Here is a 20444-nt window from a genome sequence, read left to right on the forward strand (position 1 = left end):
CCCTAGCCTCCCCTCAATGTCAGCCCCCTCCCTTCACCCTCCCTTCCTCTCTCCTCTTCATTTCTCTCTTTTCCCCTTTTCCCTCTCTAAGGCAGGACAGGGCCCTCTTTGCACCCTGATAGGTTGCGGGCTGATGCTTAGCAACAACATTCCTGTGCCCTAAGTAGCAGTAAGCCTCTGGCTGAACTCTTTGATGTGGCTGTCAGGCCACATTTATTTCCTTTTAGCACTTTGTCTACTTGTCCAGATGTATAAGGAGATAAAAAGGGCTGGTGTTTACACTGGTCTCCCTCTGTAGCGCGGCTGTAATTAGATTGTATTGCTGGTCAGTCTTAAGGAGGGAGGTGAGGTGAGGCAAGGCAGGAACCAGCTGTGTCAGGATGAGCTGGTCAAAGGGAGACTTCAGAGCCAGATTGCCAAAGAGGAAAGCAGTGTGTGAAACATGGTGCAACCCCATTACTTTATGTGCTCACCGCAATGGCCATAATCAGATTTTAGAGAAATCTTCGAGATGAACTAATATCAACTTAATGTACTGTAATATAACACCCATCAAGATCTCTAATCTGCAGCCAAGCTTGCGAAACTTTGTAAACTTTGTGGCAGTTGCATCTGAAAAACATCTAGATTTGCGTCAAGCTTCCCTGACTCACTTTTTTTTGGTGTCTCATATTTTGAAGATCCCCACCGTGGAGGTGGTTATGTGCTCCATGTGGCTCTCTTTGTGACTTGCTTTTCTGCTTTTTCCATCCCTCCCCTGTCTTCTTCTTCCTCCTCCCCTCTCTCTCATGATGATATGTTGGAAGTAATAATCACTATTGCCTCTGGGTTTATCAGCATTTATTCACATAACAACACTGAAAAGGAGAAGACAGACAGCACTGGTGTGATGTATTATCTGGTATGGGAATCATCTTTCATAATGACATCCAACGGAGCTTCCTCTCTCCACCTATTTCACTCTCTCACTCGCACACATACATATACACACACACACACTTTCTTCATTTCTCTCTCCCTCTTTGCACTCCCCTCTGTCCACCCTTTATTATCACAGAATCCATGGTGCTCCCCAGCCTGTAAATTTGTGCCACATTATCATAAGCTGTGGTGATAACTCACATTGCACAGAGACAATAATGATGTGAACACTCAGCATATGCCCCGGGCCCAGCAAATTAAAACAATGCTCAGCTTGATGAGCAGACTAATCTGGACAGCAGAGAGACTGAGAGAGAGGAGAGAGAAGAAGAGCGTCCGGGAGCATCTAACATAGACAACACAGCAGCACCTCCCTCTGTTCAGTGTAGGAACAGCCAGAGAAATCAAGCCAAAGAGCCAGAGGGAGTGAAAGAAATGATACAGGAAAGAAGGAACAGAGAGAGCTGGAGTATAAATGTAGCCCTTGTTTGGAAAATATGAAAGGGACACAATGAGACCAGCAGGATGTTTAGCGCATACAAAGTTTCTGCATTTGACAGAAAAAGTTTGTGAACCTTTTGTAATCAGCAGGATTTCTGCATTAATTCATCAGAAAATCTGGTCTCGTGTCTCCATCTAAGTCATAATTGGAAACACAGTCTGACTAACATGCACAACAGTTTCGTTTTTCTTTATTTGGACATACTGATTAATAACTCACAGTACAGGCATGGAAACCTAATGAAGTAACTTGTAGAACCTTCAACTCAGTCCAACCTCTTCTAAGCATCAGGACTGCTGCACTGTATTCTCTGCACTGTTCCCTCAATCACTACAAAGCATGCAGCCCCTCAGATTGCACAGCACACCCAAACACTGATGTTCCATTCACTGTACTTCACAGCTGGAATGCTTTGGTGTTGGTGTGCAATGCCTTTTTCCTCTAAACATAGCACAGTCCACTTTACATTACAGTGTTTTTGTTTCATTTGTGAACTAACACACAGTGTTGTGTTGTGTTTTGCTTACGTATATATTTGGAAAATGGGAAAATGGTAGCATCCTTCAGTGGCCACCTGTCTTACTCAGTGCCCAACTTATAGTGGACACATAAACAGAAATATAGAAGAAGAAAAATTGTCTCCTGGTGGTCTTTTTTCACCTTTTTCAGGATTGTAAATTGAAGCTTGTTTGCTGTTTTTTGATGAACACCTCAGTCTATAGAAATGCAGCCCTTTCCAGCTCCGTACATCACTAAAATGCTTCTTCAAAGGACCCTTAAAATGTATTGTTCTTGAGGTATGACTCACATCAGACTTTTTAAAGAAGAGCAATGGAATACCTCTTCAACACACACTTTAAATCGCATCTACTTAATTGGAACACCTATCTCTGAGTAGCTTTTGGAGCACTGGTATGGGGGTGCACTTACTTTTTCCAACCTGCTCTTTTTTGAGTACTTTCTCAATATGTTCAGTAAAGACAAGAAAAGTACAACAATTTTGTGCTGTTAGTTTAATCAGATTTTATTTGTAATTGTGACTTACATGAAGATCAGACCACATTTTATGAGTAGTCAATTTAGAAATTCTGATTAAAAAAAAAAAAAGTAATACACTGTCTGTGTACTGTTTGTAACACTTGTAGAAAGTGTTGAAATACTCTTAAATTCTTTAACCCTCATTGCAGGTACAGATACATTCTTCTTACATTTATTCCACTTACTTGCTTGTCATGTTGCTGCTTCTCATCCTCTGGACTAATTTGAAAGAGTTCAAAAGTTGAGGGGGTAATGAGAAAGGTCTGAGAGTTGAAAAGGGGGGCTCGGGACAAGTGGAAGTTGACGTTACAACAACCAGCTATATAAATGGGTCAGCTGTGTGATCAGCAGGCATTACAGTGAGGAGGTGAAGTAGTAGTGTCATATCACTGGGGTGGAGTTGGTTTCAATACTGAAAACAAGGTGGCTAATGTCCCATAGGACCTGCACCAGTGTTAAGGTATCCTGAGGCTCCATTAAGTATTCACCACACCTAAGTAGTGCTCCCTTGTTCTCCAGCACTCCCTAACATCTGTGAGTGGTGTTGTTAGTAATGTGGCAACCCAGAAGATTAATTGTGACCAAGCAGCAGGATTAGGAAGGGATTTTTGTGGGCCAAGCAGGCCTGAAGGGGCCAGGCTTGTGATCTTTCATGCAGACCAGGAAATGAGGCAAGCAGGGGGCGCAACGCTATGGTGGCCCAGACGTGCATAAAGGTAGATCAGACAGCTTACAGTTCCTGTTCTAATACCTGAGTCATTCACTTCTTTTTATATGATGTGTCACAGACGGACTCTTTGTGCGTTCATAATGATATGCAGTATCAATCGCATCCCAGTTGCAAACAAAAATGGACAGTGTGTTCATATTTTTGGTTGTTTTAATTCTTGTATTAATTAGTCCATAAAAATACATTCCAAAAGCAGGGGAGTGATTGCTGATATCTCTTAAGAGGTTTTGGCCACTTCAGAGGACAAGAGCAGCAGGTCTGCTGTCAAAACAATATTCTTCTTCTAAGCAGTTTTTTTCAAAAGCATAATTCTCCACCATCCATGTAGCAAGGCCTTTAAAATAGGTGTATTTTGTCTTCTTTTTTTTTTTTTTCTTGGTATAATACGAGACACATGCTGGCCAGACCTTAATGCCTTTCAGAGATGCTATCTGAAAGCACATTATGTGATCGTTTTCAGTTCACACTGCTCTCTTTGCCGATGAAGAATATGGTTCCATTTAACAGTGCAGACCATTCCATTTCTCAAGGTTATGCATGGGCATGTAGAGGAACAACAATAAAAGTGGGAAAAATGCAGCTCCAAACCATCTCTAATATGTATTTGTCAGTTGAGTCTCTTGCTATGATTAAAGGCCTAGTGAATTCCTTCCTGCAAGAAAGGAAAGTATTTCTGCAAAGGCATCAGATATCGCTGTGTCATGATAAACTGCCTGCTCCACTAGCTAAAAGGCTAAGGGGAAAAAGAGAATGTTTTGGACCTTGAAAGTGCACCAAAGAATAACAACACACAAACTCTTGACCCATGTGGGAATACTGTCTCATGACATGGAGGCCACTGTTGTCTCTTTGTCATGAACCAACATTTGTCACACTTGTTTACCCTGAACTTCTGACTGTGCTCGCAATCAATAGTTCATTCCAGTTTTGCGGCTAAGAATCTGTGCAAAAATCACATTTCAATTATGGGGCAATCAATAAGATAATTTAAACAAAGAGAAGTATGTGTAATGCAATTTGCATTCCCACTCTGTAGTGTAGAAAGCTTATATCATGCCATTTCATAACCACTCCCACATTACTGTGGTACATTTGCATGTTCGGAGTAAGCGACCCTTTACAACTCCAGGAGGTCAGATCTGGGTGAATATTAAGACTGTAAGTCACCAGGTCATCTCATAGATTACATATAAAAGTTGTTTTGGTCTCTGTGAGCGGCTTGTAGATCGTTGATTATGTTTTCACATGGGTCCAGGTAGGTTTGGATGGCTTTCTATATATTATACGAATGTATCACAGAGACACGGAGGTCTATTGGCATAATTAACCATACAGCAACCCATACAGTATGATGTGTCAGATAACTGCACTGAAAAGGATTCAGCTCTACAAACAGGGTTTAAAAGTCTAGTTTAGTGACTCAACATTAGCTGCAGTGTCACCTAGCGCTCAGCTAGCAGCTAAATATGCATGGCTGACACCTAATTTCCACTCAAAGGAACCAAACCCTTAATCTTAACACCATGTAAATTGGTAAATTAAGAAAAAAAAAACCCATGTACAGATGTCATGAAGAGGAAAATTAAATAGAAAAAACTATATATATTTAATTTTGAATTGAAATTGAAACTTTCAATACAGGAACTGCAGTTTTTGCTACTCCCACATGGCATCATTTTTGAGCACCAATGGCTGCCACTTGATCTAAACTTTAACCTCTATGACTGAAACTCTGCAGTACCTGAGAAGTAATAAAACATAAAGCAACAATATGTATTAAAATAAAACTGTTGCATATAATTCCTGCACTCATCCTGAAGGATATGTGGCATTTTTAGTAAACTCTGGTGATATTTGTCAGACCTCTTTTCTTCTTAATATTTACTCTTTTTCTACATTCCTTTTCTCCTAGTCACTTAATGAGGCTGGAAGTGAGAGTCAGCCACTGCCATATTCACCTCTACCCCGAGGAGCAAGAGATCCCAGGAACCACAAAGGTAAGAAGAATATTTATTTTCTTCAAAATTAGGAAGAAACCAAAATATTAGAATACACTGAGATCCTGGGTCTGTAGATTATGGAAATGAGCCATAACCCTAACAGCAGGAGAGAGTGGGAATCTGTTGAACTTGAGGCTCAGTTGAAGTTATCTATTCTTATTGATCTCATCTCATCTATGTGATGTTTTGATAGTGGGAATAAATCTGAGTAATCTCAGCTAACTCTGATCTGAGTGCAGGCGTAGGAGCACGCAGTACATATATAAGATGAAGCATCCTTGATCTGTTGGTACTAGACATTGATTAGGCCTCATATTGACCCAGTGTTGATATAATTATGTAGCAGCTTCTTAACGCTTCAAACACGGCAGTCCAGGAAGAATACAGCACATTCATGAAAAACAATACACTGCTTTAAATTAGTGGTGAAGGCCACCTACTGCAGTCTGCAGTTCCGTATTATTATATTAATCATGCCCACAAGTAAACTTAACTAATCTATCGTCCAATCACAGTTCCAGAGATACGCACTTTACAAAAAAGGTTAGGTTTAGCTTAGATTTACAGTCACAGTTGATGCTTTTCTAAAGTTACCTGGAAGACCATTCCAGAGTCTTTGTGCAACGATAGCAAAGTCATGACCCCCTTTTGAAATAAGCTCTGACTGTAGGATGTTCAGAGGTGATTGGGAAGCAGACTTTCAGGATCTTGAGGGAGTATGGGTGCAGCATATGTACCACATATGACGGTGCAAGACCATTTAAGGCTTTGAATACAAACAGTGGCAATTTACACTGGATTCTGTAATGCAAAGGGAACCAGTGCAAGGCTGCACTGGAGTAATGTGATCTCTCCTTTTTGTCCCAGTCACTAATCTGGCTGCAGTATTTTGGACTAATTGTAAACAAGAATTGATTTATTCTAGTATACAGTGCATAACAATAGTCCAGTCCACATGTAACAAAAGCATACAGATTTTTAGCCTGTGTCAATTGTGTGTCAAAGATTATCCCAAGGTTTTTAACCTGTATTTTAATAAAAGGGGTTAATGAGTCCAGGTTATCTGTCAACATCTCAGTTAACAGTGGAGCGCCAAACAACATGGCCTCTGTCTAATGTACCTGTGGGACATCCAGTTCTTTTTATAGCCGAAATGCACTCATTGAGCCTTTGTATGGAGCAGTGATTTCCAGGATTCCAAGGTAAATGCATAGCAATGAAAAGAGATGTTGTGTTGACAAATACTAATAACAATTTAATAATAAAGATCATTTCAAACACTAAATTTGTCAATCATCAGATTTACCATTTCTTGCTGCAAAAAATAAAAAATGTTAATTTGAGTTTTCTAATTTACAAATTCATGTCTACATATAGAGTTTATAGAAACCCAGATTTAAGGTAGCCTGACTCATTGAATTGGCCTTGTGAAGCGGATTAAAGCTGAATTAACAGTTAATTTGGAAAAATTGGCTTTTCACAATAAGTACCCCCTTTCAGGGTTGTTCTTAAAGTATAGACTTTTTTTATGCTTGAGAAATTCATCACTGACTTCAAAATGCAAAACACTTTGTAGTAGCAGGATTTATCAGTAGAGAGTGCTTCTACCGTAATATACAGTAAAGTAGACCCACAGCCACATTAATGGTGCCAAGGACAGATCTATGTCATGAAAGCCAGGATGGTGGCAGCTCTCATCGGAAGTACTGTAAGGACAGAATGAGCCTCGTGCTTTGTCAAAATCAGACCTGGCTAAGAACAACTCATTTAAAGGTGAGGGGACCTGCCACATGAAATATTTCTCCCCTCTGACTGAGATCACAGTAACAGAGACAGTCTCCATTTGTTATTTTTATGATGCGGCGCTGCAGCCTTAGATAACACAGCCCTCGTCTTCGCCCTTCACCTCCTCTTCGTGTCCCTGCCTCGTCAAGCCCCCACCCCCTACCCCCCACCCCTCATTTATTTGCTCTTCTCGAACATAGTTGAGTTTTCTCTGTGTGTGGGAAACGGTCACAGTAACTCTTCATTCAAAGAGAACAAAGTGGTGACAAAGCAGCGCTACAACAAACAGAATGGTTGAGACAGTAATTCCAAACAAATGCGTACTGAGGTAAATTCAGGATATAAACAATAGGGGGGAAACAATACACTGCATAATTTTGTGTAAATCACTGCAACACTCTTGTTTGAACGCACATGGTAAATTAAACAAATCACTACATGTTTGCTCAAAATTTGTTGCAAAAGTGAGCCACTCTGGTCATACTCTGTGTCCTATTTTTGCCATTGTAGTTGCTGCTTTTACTGCCGTGTGAAGCATCCCATTTGTTTTGCGCTCTAATCTTGAGAAACACAATCAATACTTGAGAGAAAATGCACTTCACTGTGTTGAAGTTGTAGTTAATGGTGACATTTAACAGTATAAAGAATCAGACGTTGAATTTGCTCAACAGTTATGCACTTAATGAACAGCTTGGGATTTTTTTAAGTGCGCATTATGCAGTATGTGATTGTGACAGTAGTATTTTAGGTTAATGTGTGGTCTGTTTAATAAAGAGAGACAAAGGGAGGCTGTTTAATTTTATCCAGACTCCAGTAAGAGCAGGCATATCTGCAGCGTGTCTGAGATCATCTTGCCGGCATCACAGAAACAATCTGCCTCACCTCCCTTGAACCATCTGCACCTAACTACTCCACCACAGTACCTGTTTGAAAGCCCCAGAGTCTGGGTGGCAGAGGTAATTACAGCAGCAAGGAGCTCCCAATGGAAGGCAGCACTGGCAGGTCACTGCCCAGGGACAGAAGGGTGGAAACCATGCTCCTGTTGTGGTTGGAGTAAATCAGGGTAGCAGAGAGAAGAGCTGGAGAGAAGAGGGGAGAGTAGTGAAAAACATTTGCTACTATGGTAGTGAAATCCAAATCATAATTTTGTAGATGTCTGACAACAGACAGAGAACAGTAGGGGGAAAGTACAGAGGAAAACCAGGAAGAGGGGCAGCTTTAAACAGTGAAAGGTAATGAGACTTCAAAATGAGAGAAAACTAGACAAAAGCCAAAGTGAAGGAGGATGGTGGGCGCTCTGCTGTGTCTTGGTGAAGGCGTGACACACAGTGGAGTATATAGTCTGGCAGAGGGGCCTGAGGATCGTCCACTACTGTCACCTTAGCTCTAACTCTCAGTGCTGGCCCAACTGTCAGCTCAGCTCTAAATCTAACATTCCAAGATGGCGTCCCAGTTTAAAGTTTAGTTTGCTGGCCTATAACACACTATAAACCAGTTAATTACACAATGCATTCTTATGCCTTACCATGAGGTTGTAAAACCTGTGAAAAATGTGCTGAGTTATTTATTACCGCCTTGTCATTTTCTTAGGATGTCACATTTTGAAGTCAGATTCATGCGGCGATTTCATAGATCTAATTATAACTGTAGGTAAGAGGTATGTATTTTAAAAAAAGATGCTTCAGACTTGATTGATATATCCATATGCACAGAAGAATTTTTAATGAACTACTTTTCATTTCCTTTGTATAATTCAATAAATATGCCAGACACTAGGAGTTGCTTTTTCACATGTATCAGATTAAATCTGATTAGGCCATCCTTCAGCAGTGACAGCTGTAAATGAAAGGGATATCTTTGTACACGCAGAGTAAATAGAACGAGAAAAACGCCTGATATCTGCCTTACAGTATGAGCCCTGGGCCCTTTTAATCTTGCTTTTCTGGGCCTGCTTCCAGCTACTTTGTATGTATGTAACTTAAATGGTGCACAACTGTTATTAAAATCCCAAGAGGAAAGCAGCCTTCAAAGAAGAAAAAAAAAACTCCTTCCTGATGATACCCATGGGGCACCTCACATTTGTTTAGAAGTTCGCTTTTTTTCCTCTTTTCTTTTTTTTTTTTTTACATGTCGAGGTGATCTGCACTGCAGCTCCTGCTACAATCCCCATAGCTCCCTCAGCACTCCCCCCAAAATGGAGCAACGGGAACAGATCCAAGCTAAGAGTAAACTGTTTTACAGTTGCTGCACAACAAATAAACAAACATCTGGAAGCATTCAGAGTGGCCCATTAGAAGGGCTCTGGGCTTTGCCAAAAAGGGGTAAATGATGAGGAATGGGCTGTCGAGAGGCTGGTGGAGACAGGGGAGAGGCCAGATGACAGAGCTGTGGGTGCTAAGCACTGCCTTTTAGAGCTCAGCTGGGCTCAGAGAGATCTACACCTGCTGCTATCTCCTCCTCCCCTCCCTCTCCTCCACCAGACATCTGGATGGGATACATGACTAATGGATGACTAAACTGCTAGTGTTGAAACTTAGCTGTTGTCATTATGAAGGAAAAGGTTGTTTTGTTTGACTGATGATTTAATGTCCTGTGTGCAGCACACTTGGTAAAAGTGAGTTTGATGGCTTTAAAAGTCAAAAACAGATATACATTTCCCCAATGTCTGTTTATCATTGCTTGTATAATAACCAGAGCTGATTGTATCTTCTGTAAGTGCTTAGATTAGATGCTGTTGTGAATGCAAATATCTTTTGAAAACATGTTCTGCTGATTATGAAATTGCTTCCTAAATTAACTGACATTGCATCAGACATCTGTTTCATAACCCCGTTGGTTTTTCCGTACCGTGTTTTTCTCCGTGCTTATCTTGAGTGATAACTCAGTTCTGGTCGATGTCAGTCTGTAGTTAGAATGAAGACTCTCTTCTTTCTGCTGACAGTCCTTCCATTCTGGTTTGGACCACATGTTCCAAGAGTATGGAAACATCCTCTCTGGAACTCAGTGAGAAAACACAGAGCAAACCTTTGACGTTTCCCATTAGGCATGCGTGCTCTGTAAGACATTTCACTCAGTCCCGTAATGATTATACCAGCACAATCTGTCCCCTGATAAACATCACTCTTAAACACAAGGACTTGCACTGGCCCCCACACAACTAAAATGAGCCACATGGAAAGGGAAAAGTGTAATCTTTTCCTCAAGACTGTCCCAGAGAGTCCTTTGCAGAGCTGCTTTCTATAAACTTTTGTAATAAACCAAACAAAATGTGAAGTGTGCGTTCAACATCAATGAGAAAGGACAGATGATGAAATGCTGTTACAGAGAGTGATATATATATACACACTGAGCTGCCAGCCATATACCGAGCCTCTGCACCAAACTCTACAAAGTAAATTAACAAAGTAAAGACATGGCCTTCTTCCCGGGTACTGACTTCATAAAAATGTTTCCCAAGCACTCGTCACTTCGTGAAGGCTTTATTTCTCTGCAGCGTCTGCCAGTTGAGCTGATGAGGTGTCTTAGGTTTAGTGTGTAATGACTGGGTGTCCTGTTGCCATCTCGGAAGTTGTCATGTAAATCAAAATACAGCTACAAAACCTGACACACTGAAACCTCAAACAGATGTTCCTATTTGTTTAAATGACCATACACGGTTTTAACCCAGGAACTACTTGCATAAATAATACCAAAATATAAGAGAGTGCAAAATTCCCAAGTTTCCTGCCAAGACTTGGCTATATTTCATTTCAAATATTGCTCAACAGCTATAACTAGTTTTCAATTTATACATTATAGATTCACGCTTATAATTAACTTATATAATGTATTGCACTGTCCTGTAGCCATGCACCTGAAATCTAAATGCAGCGTCACCTTTTACAATATTAAAAGAAAACTTAAAAACATAAAACCTTTATGCATAACCCTCTGAATGTTGTAGTTTTGTAAAATGAATACCTTTATGTTAATGCTTTTAATACATTTTGCTGATAATAATGTCCTTTATTCAATCTAGGGCTCTTACTCTTAGCTTAGAAAACTGTAATTAAGCAGCCAATGCTTAATTGTAGAAAAATGTATAGTAATTGCTCAGTCTGTTCCTTTGTAATTTTTTTTCTAGACGTGTATAGCGAATGTACAAGACTCTGAAAATTCCATCACGGTCCCATCAGTCTATTCTTTGGCAGTGTAGCTCCTGCTGTATATCACAGCATATCACAGTACTATATACTCCCCCTGAATAGGACAGGCTCTATTTCCTTTATCTGAGTCAGATGATGTGATATTATTCCTCCCAGGAGTGGATTGGCTCAGCAACATGAATATCCATTTAAGCCAGCCTATGGAGATGGATGAGGCGAGAGGGGACGAGGCAAACTGGGCCTGCAATCCCTCATCGCGGCTTCACGTAGCACTGCACTGTCCGCATCCAGAGAGATGAGAGCTCATTTTTGGAGGCAGGCCTGTCCTTGTTATTACTAGCCCTGGAAATCACCTCTACATTTTCTCCCTTAGAAGCAGGCTAGATTAAAACGCCATGATAACCTCCTCAACTTCCATGACAGGCTTAACTGCCAAACTGTGATGTGCCAGCTCTAAACTGCTTTGAGAAAGCTGCCTTCCACCAAGTGTCATTATCTCTCCGTTATCTGATGGCACTCCTCTCGCAGTGTGTGAATAATTCTGTTTGTGCAGGGTTTGGGGAAATGTCAGTGACACTATTGTTTTTACCTTGCCGTTTGATGTAGGTGAGAGAGTCTCCTGAGTGTCTTGAGTTCTTAAACTGATGTTGGGCGTATACAGCAAAAACTTAAAGTGGAAAGATGGGAATGTCAGCTTCTGAACTATTCCAAGATATTTGTTTGTTAGTTCCTTTAACTATTGGTATAAAAGTACATAGTAAACACATTTTTCTCTCTGATATTCTACCTTAATAAGGATTGTTTCACACGAGTTAAAGTATTCTGGAACTGGTTTGTCTGAAGCGATTGAAGTGGTTTCATTATGATGCCTCAAAGAGTTCACTGCTTTTGGACATTTTATATCTGATGTAACAGATTAATACAAATTAATCTGTTTTTGGAAAGCACCTGTTTTACTTTTTAATGAGTACTTTTCAGCTGTCAGCTTGTAAGCTGTCATACTTTCAGCTCTTCCAGCCATCACCGTTGAAATATGATTATAACAAGCTTTGAGCCATTTTCCCAGCAGTGGGAAAATATGGAGCCTCCTAAATCTTTATCGTCCGTGACTATTGCAGACAAACCTTTGTTATTTATGATAATAGAAACCCAACTGGACTTACCCGTTAAAACTTTCTTAAGCACAAACAGACGCAAGTTTCTTGGCTGCTTCCCTTAACGTGTCAGAAGGATAGACAAGGACGTGAGTTTCTGCCAAGAAGACCCAGCCTTCATGGAAAAATATACTGCTAGGCCTCTGGACCTTGGTCTACTTCCCAGTTGCACTGGTCATTGTCAGGAAGGTAGCAGAACATAAATCATCCAAAGTGGATAGGTCTGCAACAATCAGCTCTGATTCTAATGCAACTACACTATTCATTTTGCCCTATGATTTGTAGCTGTGGTTGGGGACAGCTGAGATGTGGTCAGCGCCTTCAAGTTGTACTTTCAGTCAGAAGTTGGAGCAGGTTTCTGGAGCCTTCATGGTTTCCAAAGGTGGAAGTCCATCATGGTAATTTAGGATGGGGGTTAGCTGCCAGATGGTTTTGGATATTTTTGCAGCAGGATGGATGTTGGGTCCACAAGCTTTCTTCTGTGTCAGTACCCCTTGAAACAAATTGCTCAGTGAGCAGGCTGAGTCTGTCTACTTGAGGGGGGCTTGCTACCCTTCATTCTGATGAATAGCTACTAACATGCAAGCAGATGGCCAACAACTTGTCATTCTAAAAGGGACAGGATCGGACCAGAATAAAGCCTTGTAGCCTTGTAATTATTGTACGTTACCTGCAATGTTTAAACAGAAATACAAAAAGTCTCATATTTTAAGCTATACAATTGCATCAACAAGTTAAAACAATACAGAATTTGTTAAATCTTTTTATCTTCATCATATATCTTGATCGGGGTGTTTTTAATGAATTATATTTTGAGTTGACTGTAGATGCTAATTGTAGGATAACTGATCTCACACAGTAATCATTTAAGATCAAAACATGCCTTAACGCAAGCCTGGTTAATGGCTCAAACAAATTGGATTTCAGTTCACTCAGCAGCTAGTTTATCATGCTGTGTGGCTTAACAGCTGTGCTACGTCAGTGAAGCTTTCTGTCAGAAATCTTAACAGAGCTATACACGACATGGAAATGCTAATATTTGGTGAAAGAAGAGACCACACAGCAGCACAAGGTGGACTCTGTTGTCTTTCTAGAGAATAGGCTCTGAAAGGCAATAGCACATTGATACAGCTGACGTTGTTAAAAATCATATACAGTAGTGTATATAACAAAACTAAGTACAACCCCACACCGTATGACTAACATGTTAAATGATTCAAAAATTCAAAATTGTATTGTCTTACAGCAAAGATTATTTGTAAGAGTTTTTACTAGGGCTGCATAAAACGATTATTTTAGTAATCGAGTATTCTATCGATTATTCCAGCGATTAATCGAGTAATCGGATAAGAAATACTTTTTTTTAACAGTTTATCTGCATATTTTAACTTCCGTACTGCAGTTTTTCGCCTGTGAACAAACAGCGGTGAATGGAGCAGCTACAAAGTTCTCTTTTCTTCACCTTAACACTTGCTGATCAGGTGCTTGATGAAGGACCTCCAGCTGTTTCACAGATTTAATGGTGGTTACTAAAAGAAAAAGCTGCTGTTTTGGACGCTGGAAAAACGTTTCCTTTTTCACTACTTGAGCTCACCGTCACAGCTTCGCCTCTTTGCGCTTGCGCAGTTAAAACTGCTGCCTGCTATGAGTGTTTTGAAAAACTAGTGGCTGCGGGAGCCATGGCGCATGTGTGAGTAATGGTGTAATGCTTTGTATTCACAAGCATTCTCGAAAATACGTTTCTACTGCAGGTCTATATTTAGTCACTAATAAGGGATTAAAGTATAAAAAATATTTTGAAGGAGCCCCTCGGTCCTGGGGGGCGGGCCTTCCGGTACCGAACCATCGCTAGTGCTAATGGCCCGCGCTCCCTAGCAAACCAGTTCTGGTAGCTACAGCTGAAGTAAAGACAAAAATAGCAGCTGAAATTCTCAGCGAGCACAACACACACAGACACACAGAGAGCAGTGGAGGCGTGGAAATGCATGTCAGCGACAGTTGCCACCCGTCCCGTAAAGTACGGAACACGGCATGTTACGGAGCCGTATTCCACGGAGTCCCGTAACATACGGGGTTCTGTATTTTACGAGACAGGTGGCAACTCTAGTGATGATCCACTCTGTGTTAAATGAAATCCATCGCAGCGACGGAGAGCTTTTTAGAATGTGTGCTTGTGTATACGTGAGTGATTCACACTCCAGTCCAGTAGGTGGCGGTAAGGCAGTTCTATGTTGGTTTGCCAGCCCCCAATAAACCCACAAAAAAACGTCAGCACTAATGCTGCTAATGCTAGTGAGGAGCGCCGCTTACACCGAGACAGCTGAGCGCTGCAGAGTTTAAACGAAGCATCGACACAGTAAATTTGTGTCGATAAATTTTTAGAATCGATTTAATCGAGTTAATCGATGAATCGTTGCAGCCCTAGTTTTTACCTTATAATATCAAAAGAAAAATAGACCAGACTGCAGTGAAATTATGTACAGCCTCAAAGCAAGATGATAGAGTCCATGTCTGATGGCTGCAAAAAAGTGATTATACTTTAGTACTATTTACATTTTAGTAATATTGCACAAGAATTTACTCAGTTTTGTTGTGTACACAAACATTTCACACATTGACTTATACGTGCAACATGAATCCTGCATCACTGTGAGGTAACTGTTCAGTTTATAATTTACAGAAAATACTGTATAGCTCTATGCACTAGATCCACGTGCGAAAGTTGTGATGAGTGATTGATTATGTTGAAAATTCCAATCAAAAAGTTTCACTTCTGTGCTTATAAAAATGGTGTTTGCCATTGTGTGCTCACTAACAGTACGTTTACACAATAGTTACTCGCCAGTGGAGAATTCATGATTGCACAATTGCAATCAGTCAGAGTAAGACTTCCACAGAGTGAGCCATATACAGTACTGTGCAAAAGTCTTGAACTGCCCTTACCGCCGCATCCTCCCACCCCTCCAAATTTTGAAACATGTGCAAACACCCACGGAAATACAGTATATAGTGCAAAAACTGTTCGCTCAGGTCTGCTGTTGAGGTCCGGGCTCTGGGATCCCAATCCATGACTGAAAGTGTTCCGCTGTGTTTTTCTGTGCAAGTATGCTTATGCTGCATTTGCAGTGTGTTTGGGATTATTGTCATGGTAAAAAAATGAAGCCGTTCCCAATCAGACGCTTTCCAAATGGTGTTGCATGGTGGATCAAAGCCTGACAGCACTTTTCTGCATTTGTAATTCCATGAATTTCAGCAAGATCCCCATCCTGACCTCCTTCATGCATAGTGATGATGATGTGAAACAAAAATTTCAAATTTGGATTCATCTGATTTTTACTCTGATCTGATTCATCTGTTTTTGGACTGATTTTCAGTCTAATTAAGTCCAGACACACAGCAAAGATATGCCGAGTTTATGCTTGAATGATTCGTAGGTCAGTGTTAAGTTGCTTAAGAAACCAACAAACAACAAAACAAAAAGAAAGAAAAAAACATTCCTCTTCAAATGATTAGGTACAACAACTGGACTGAAATGGGCAATGACCCTCAGAAAGCCTGGAAAACTATTGCTCAGGACTAAGTCTCACTCCTTGGAAGTAAACTATAAAGAAATGCGGGGTGGCTCGTGACTTTTGTACAGTACTGTACATTAAAGATAAACATCCATTGTTATACATTACAGATTAAATTTGAGACTTTTGTCTGTAGCTTTGGCTAACATTTCTGGCATTTCCAAAAGCATTGTACAGCAACAAACAGATTTCTCACTGGTCTTACAAAGTGTCCCATCTGGTTTATTTTAGCCATTATGTAACAATTTAGTGATTACAGAGATTATTTTGGGCTGTAGGTTGTGTAAATTAAGATGCCTGGAAATTTTCTGTGCCTTCATAGTTTCTATGAGCATTTTCAGGTGAATTTGATAGTACATGCACGGAAGCACAAGAAGAGTTGTAATATTTACATTACTGATGTATTAAAGTGCCAGTAGTGTAATGCAACAGTCCCATGCATGGCTGCAGACACTTTTTTTTGTCTAGAGCATTATTTGCCCTGAAACATCATACACACACAATGTCAAACTCATTCCCAGGTACCCTCTATGCTCTAAGCTATTGTCGTGGAAAGAGCTGAACTCATCTGTCAATTACTTTAAGCTCCACTGGGCGATTGTCTAAACTGTTTTCTCACTCTCTGGACTCACTCTGGTGCATCCTGTGATTTATTGTCAACTGCCTAAGCATCAATATACAATTGGGAGACACTAAGCTGTGATGTCTGAACACAAACTATTGTCAGAGTATCAGCATAGCTCACATTAAGTGCCATTTAGATTATTCATTGCATTGGGCTGTGTGAAAACCGCTTGTAAAGAGAAGAGACGGCCATTATCCCATATGCTGGGATTCCTGTGCTATGGATCTAAGCTTCTGTTTACTTCAGATTCTCTCTCCAACTGAATGAACCGTGTCAAAGCTGAACCGAACACGCACAGTGTTGCAGATTTTGTGGCCCTCCTTGAAGTCCATAAGGTCAACTGGATATGAATGTCAGTGCTATTTTGTTGAACTGACATGCATTTTATCTCTTTTAAAATATAAAAGGGGGCCTCGGTTACAGGAAGTAGTGGGTCTTTTATGGTTTGCACAGGCTTCAACATTTCAGCTCAACCAGAATGAAAAGAGCAGGGTCACCGAAATGCTAGGAAGTCCACAACAACCTTTTAATCTGTCACATTGATTTTCTTATTAAGTCCCTTTAAACAGACAGAGCAGGTTTCCCTGTCACTGTAATATGAGCGGACAAGTTATTTCAGCATCATAATTTGATTTGTAGATAGTTTCTGGCGTGTTACATCGCTGCATTGCAATATGATTGGATTGACTACATTTTTTTTAGACACATACATTTATTCCAGATTGTTTTACTGCTTCATCCTTATCCTTAAGGACACACATGCATTCAAATCTAAGCCTTCAAATTTAGTAGCCATCAAACTACACCATATTTGTTCAAAACCTTTTTTTTTTTTTTTTTTATTGTGTATGAGGTTTTGAGCTGAGTGTTAGTTACTGCTATATTGCAACAGAATGTTAAGAAACTGACTGAAAATTCTGAAAGCAAATTATTTTAGCACAAATAAATGGAAAATTTCCATTCTTTTTAGTGCCTGGAGAGCCTCTGAAGAAAGCAAAAATATGTCTCACCATTTGACACCATTAGCAAGTGTTAATACATAACCTTTGGCAACACTGCCCAAGTGCTCCACACCATTTTGGGCATCTTCTGGAGGAGCGGTTCTGAGCTAAGGGCTTCGACAGCTGGATAACTGAGATGGAGCAGAGGGCATGCTGCTGGAAAAAGTGAAACAAACATATCTGGTGGTTGGATTCCATGTTTGCATGTTTCCACTGTGACCCTGGCATGCAATGTCTCAGAGCTAGCCAACTGTTTGTTTTTTGCCCTTTGGTCCATGTTTTACTAAAATAACTAGCTCAGATTTTTTTTTTCCTCCTTGTTCTTTTTCTGTTATACCCTGACAGTAAATAGTAGTAAGTAATGTTCAAGTAAATGCAGTGAAAATAACCGCTGTAGAATATGTTGAACCATCACCTGGATTTGTGTTTTTCTGTTGTACAGTAGGCAGTAGTGTAATAAGAGAGCTGAAAGGATGATATTAAGATAACCTTGGGAGAGAAGCGATAACACAGCCATCAGCATCTGTCCTTCCTGCCATCACTAACCCACTGTGACATTTTGGCCGAGGAGCAGCTCGAGCAACAGCGCTTTATTTGTACATTGTATACAATATTTGAAGGGGTGCTGTATACCTTTTTTTCTTCTTATTATTATTGTACAGTTTTAGCAATCGCCTCCACAGTCTGATTCTACTGTGATGTGTTGTCACCCATTAGTGTGTGGTGAGGTAATCCTGACAAATACAATGAACAAATCAAGGACATTAGTGCCGTGATGTGCAGTCGATAATATTTGGCTTCATTAATTCCTATGCCCTGAGATGACATCCCACTCCTATTAGGTTTGAAATCTCATCCCCTTCTCCTCTATACCTCAGCTGTGGCTCAACCAAGCAGCCAAGCAGATAATACGCTCTGAGCTCTGAAACATGTACCATTATAATTAGCTTTGTCAGGTCCTAGCCCCTACAACCCTCATGCAGATAATATGATAATATGTCTTCATAACCGGCTGACCTTACATGCTCAATATTTCTCCCCTTATGAAGATTACATGTCAATAAAGTAATTGAGTCCCGGGGTGTGTGGCAAGTGAAGATTTAGGTTATAGGACTTTTTCGGGGCAGTGATGTACGAGCGTTATTATTTTACCTGTCAGGAGATGTGCAGGGGCTGAGGACAGTCCGAGGGTGTCAGGGGGGAAGGAGAGGTGAGGAGCAAGACAGAGAGAGAGAGAAAGAGAGAGGGAGACACAGATAAGAGGAAACAGAAAGAGAGGGGAGGGTGCAGAAAGAAATGAAGTGAGCCAAAGAGGGGCACGGACAAGGGAGCGTAAGGAAGACGGAAATGAAGAGAGGAGGAGGGAAGACTGGGGAGAGCAGAAGAGGCGAGATCATTTCTCAGAAGGAGGGACAGATCCACAGTTAATCATTCCCTCATACCTTCATCTCTCTGTCCCCCTGCCTCACTCTCTGCATATGAGCAGGGGATATGTCATATTAATTAAAAGAAATAGAGTTACAGTGGAGCCATCCATCTGCATAAGGCACAGGGAGGCCAGAGGGGCATGAAGAATTTTGCAAAACACAAACGTATCATCACCTCAGCCTCACATCTGATTGGCCACCGTGGACTCATCAGTTGTAATTCTGGCAGGAAATGACGGCATGCAATTTTACATGACTATAATTTGAAGCTGAATGTGATGTCACCAAGTGCACGTTTCATCCTTTTAACCTTAAATTTACAGGATCTGTTGGCTGCTTTTCTCTGTACTCCCATAATTATTCCCGTAACTCACATAATGTCTGACTCTAAAATACTTAGACATACATATTTGAGCCATGTGATTATGGCCAAAATAATTATCACAATTATTTTTGATCAATAGTGAGATCACAATTTGTCACAATTATTCATTGATTTTAGTGACAAAAATGTTTGTATTGCACATCATGTAAACAGAACACTGCTTTAACATCCTCTTCATGCTACATTCCTGATAATGTACAAATCTTACATCAAAATAAAATTGGTCCTATTTATTCACCTAAATTTAGTGCCTCTATTAGAACAAAAATAACTGTACCAAACCTTAACACAAAATTAAATCAACTGGGCACTGCTTTCACTTTTACACTGTGCATTAAAACATCTTTCCAAACAGACAAATAAGATGTTTATTCACCTGACCTAATTTGATTAATTGCAGCCCTAATACATATGCATACACTCCCCGACAATGTTAATAGGTAGACCTTGCTGGTACCCTTCTTGCCTTCAGATCTGCCTTTGTTCTTCATGGCATAGAGCTGGAAACGTCCTTCAGAAATGTCGGTCCATATTGACACGATGGCATCGCACCGATGCTGCAGATTTGTCAGCTGCACATCTATGAATCAAATCTCCTGTTCCACCACATCCCAAACGTGCTCTACTGGATTGAGATCTGATAACTGTGGAGGCCTTTTGAGTCTAATGAACTCATTGTCATGTTCAAGAAGCCAGTTTGAGATGACGTGAGATTTGTGATATGGTGTGTTATCCTGTTGAAAGCAACCATCAGAAGATGGGTACACTGTGGTCATGAAGGGATGGACATGGTTAGCAACAGTACCTCAGTTTTCTGTTGTTAGCTGACAGGTGTGGCACCTCGTTTGGTCTTCTGCTGCTGTAGCCCATCTGCTTCAAGGTTCAATGTGTTGTGTACTCAGTGATGCTCTTCTGCATGCCTTAGTTATAACAAGTGGTTATTTGAATTACTGTTGCCTTCCTACCAGCACAAAGCAGTCTAGCCATTCTCCTCTGACCTCTATAAATACTCTACATGTTTGTCACTTATTGTAATTATTTCTAGATGAACTGGTCCTGAAATGCAAATCTTTTTACATTTTTTTTTTTTTTTTTGCGTTTTTGGCCACAGCAGCTTTTTATGGACAGTGGAGAGAGACAGGAAATGGGGGAAAGATAC

The 20444-nt window shown here is 40.5% G+C and overlaps 1 protein-coding gene across 1 annotated transcript in view; it reads left to right on the forward strand.

Moving 5' to 3' along the window:
• Nucleotides 1-20444, forward strand: part of lrmda (leucine rich melanocyte differentiation associated) — a 212157-nt gene that overhangs the window by 180169 nt on the left and 11544 nt on the right. The window contains exon 6 of the mRNA XM_030748308.1: nucleotides 5104-5188. Within this exon, the coding sequence (XP_030604168.1) occupies nucleotides 5104-5188 (85 nt within the window). The remainder of the gene's footprint in view (nucleotides 1-5103; nucleotides 5189-20444) is intronic.

The sequence above is a fragment of the Archocentrus centrarchus genome, chromosome 15 (genome assembly GCF_007364275.1).
Source record: "Archocentrus centrarchus isolate MPI-CPG fArcCen1 chromosome 15, fArcCen1, whole genome shotgun sequence".
NCBI classification, from domain to species: Eukaryota; Metazoa; Chordata; class Actinopteri; order Cichliformes; family Cichlidae; genus Archocentrus; species Archocentrus centrarchus.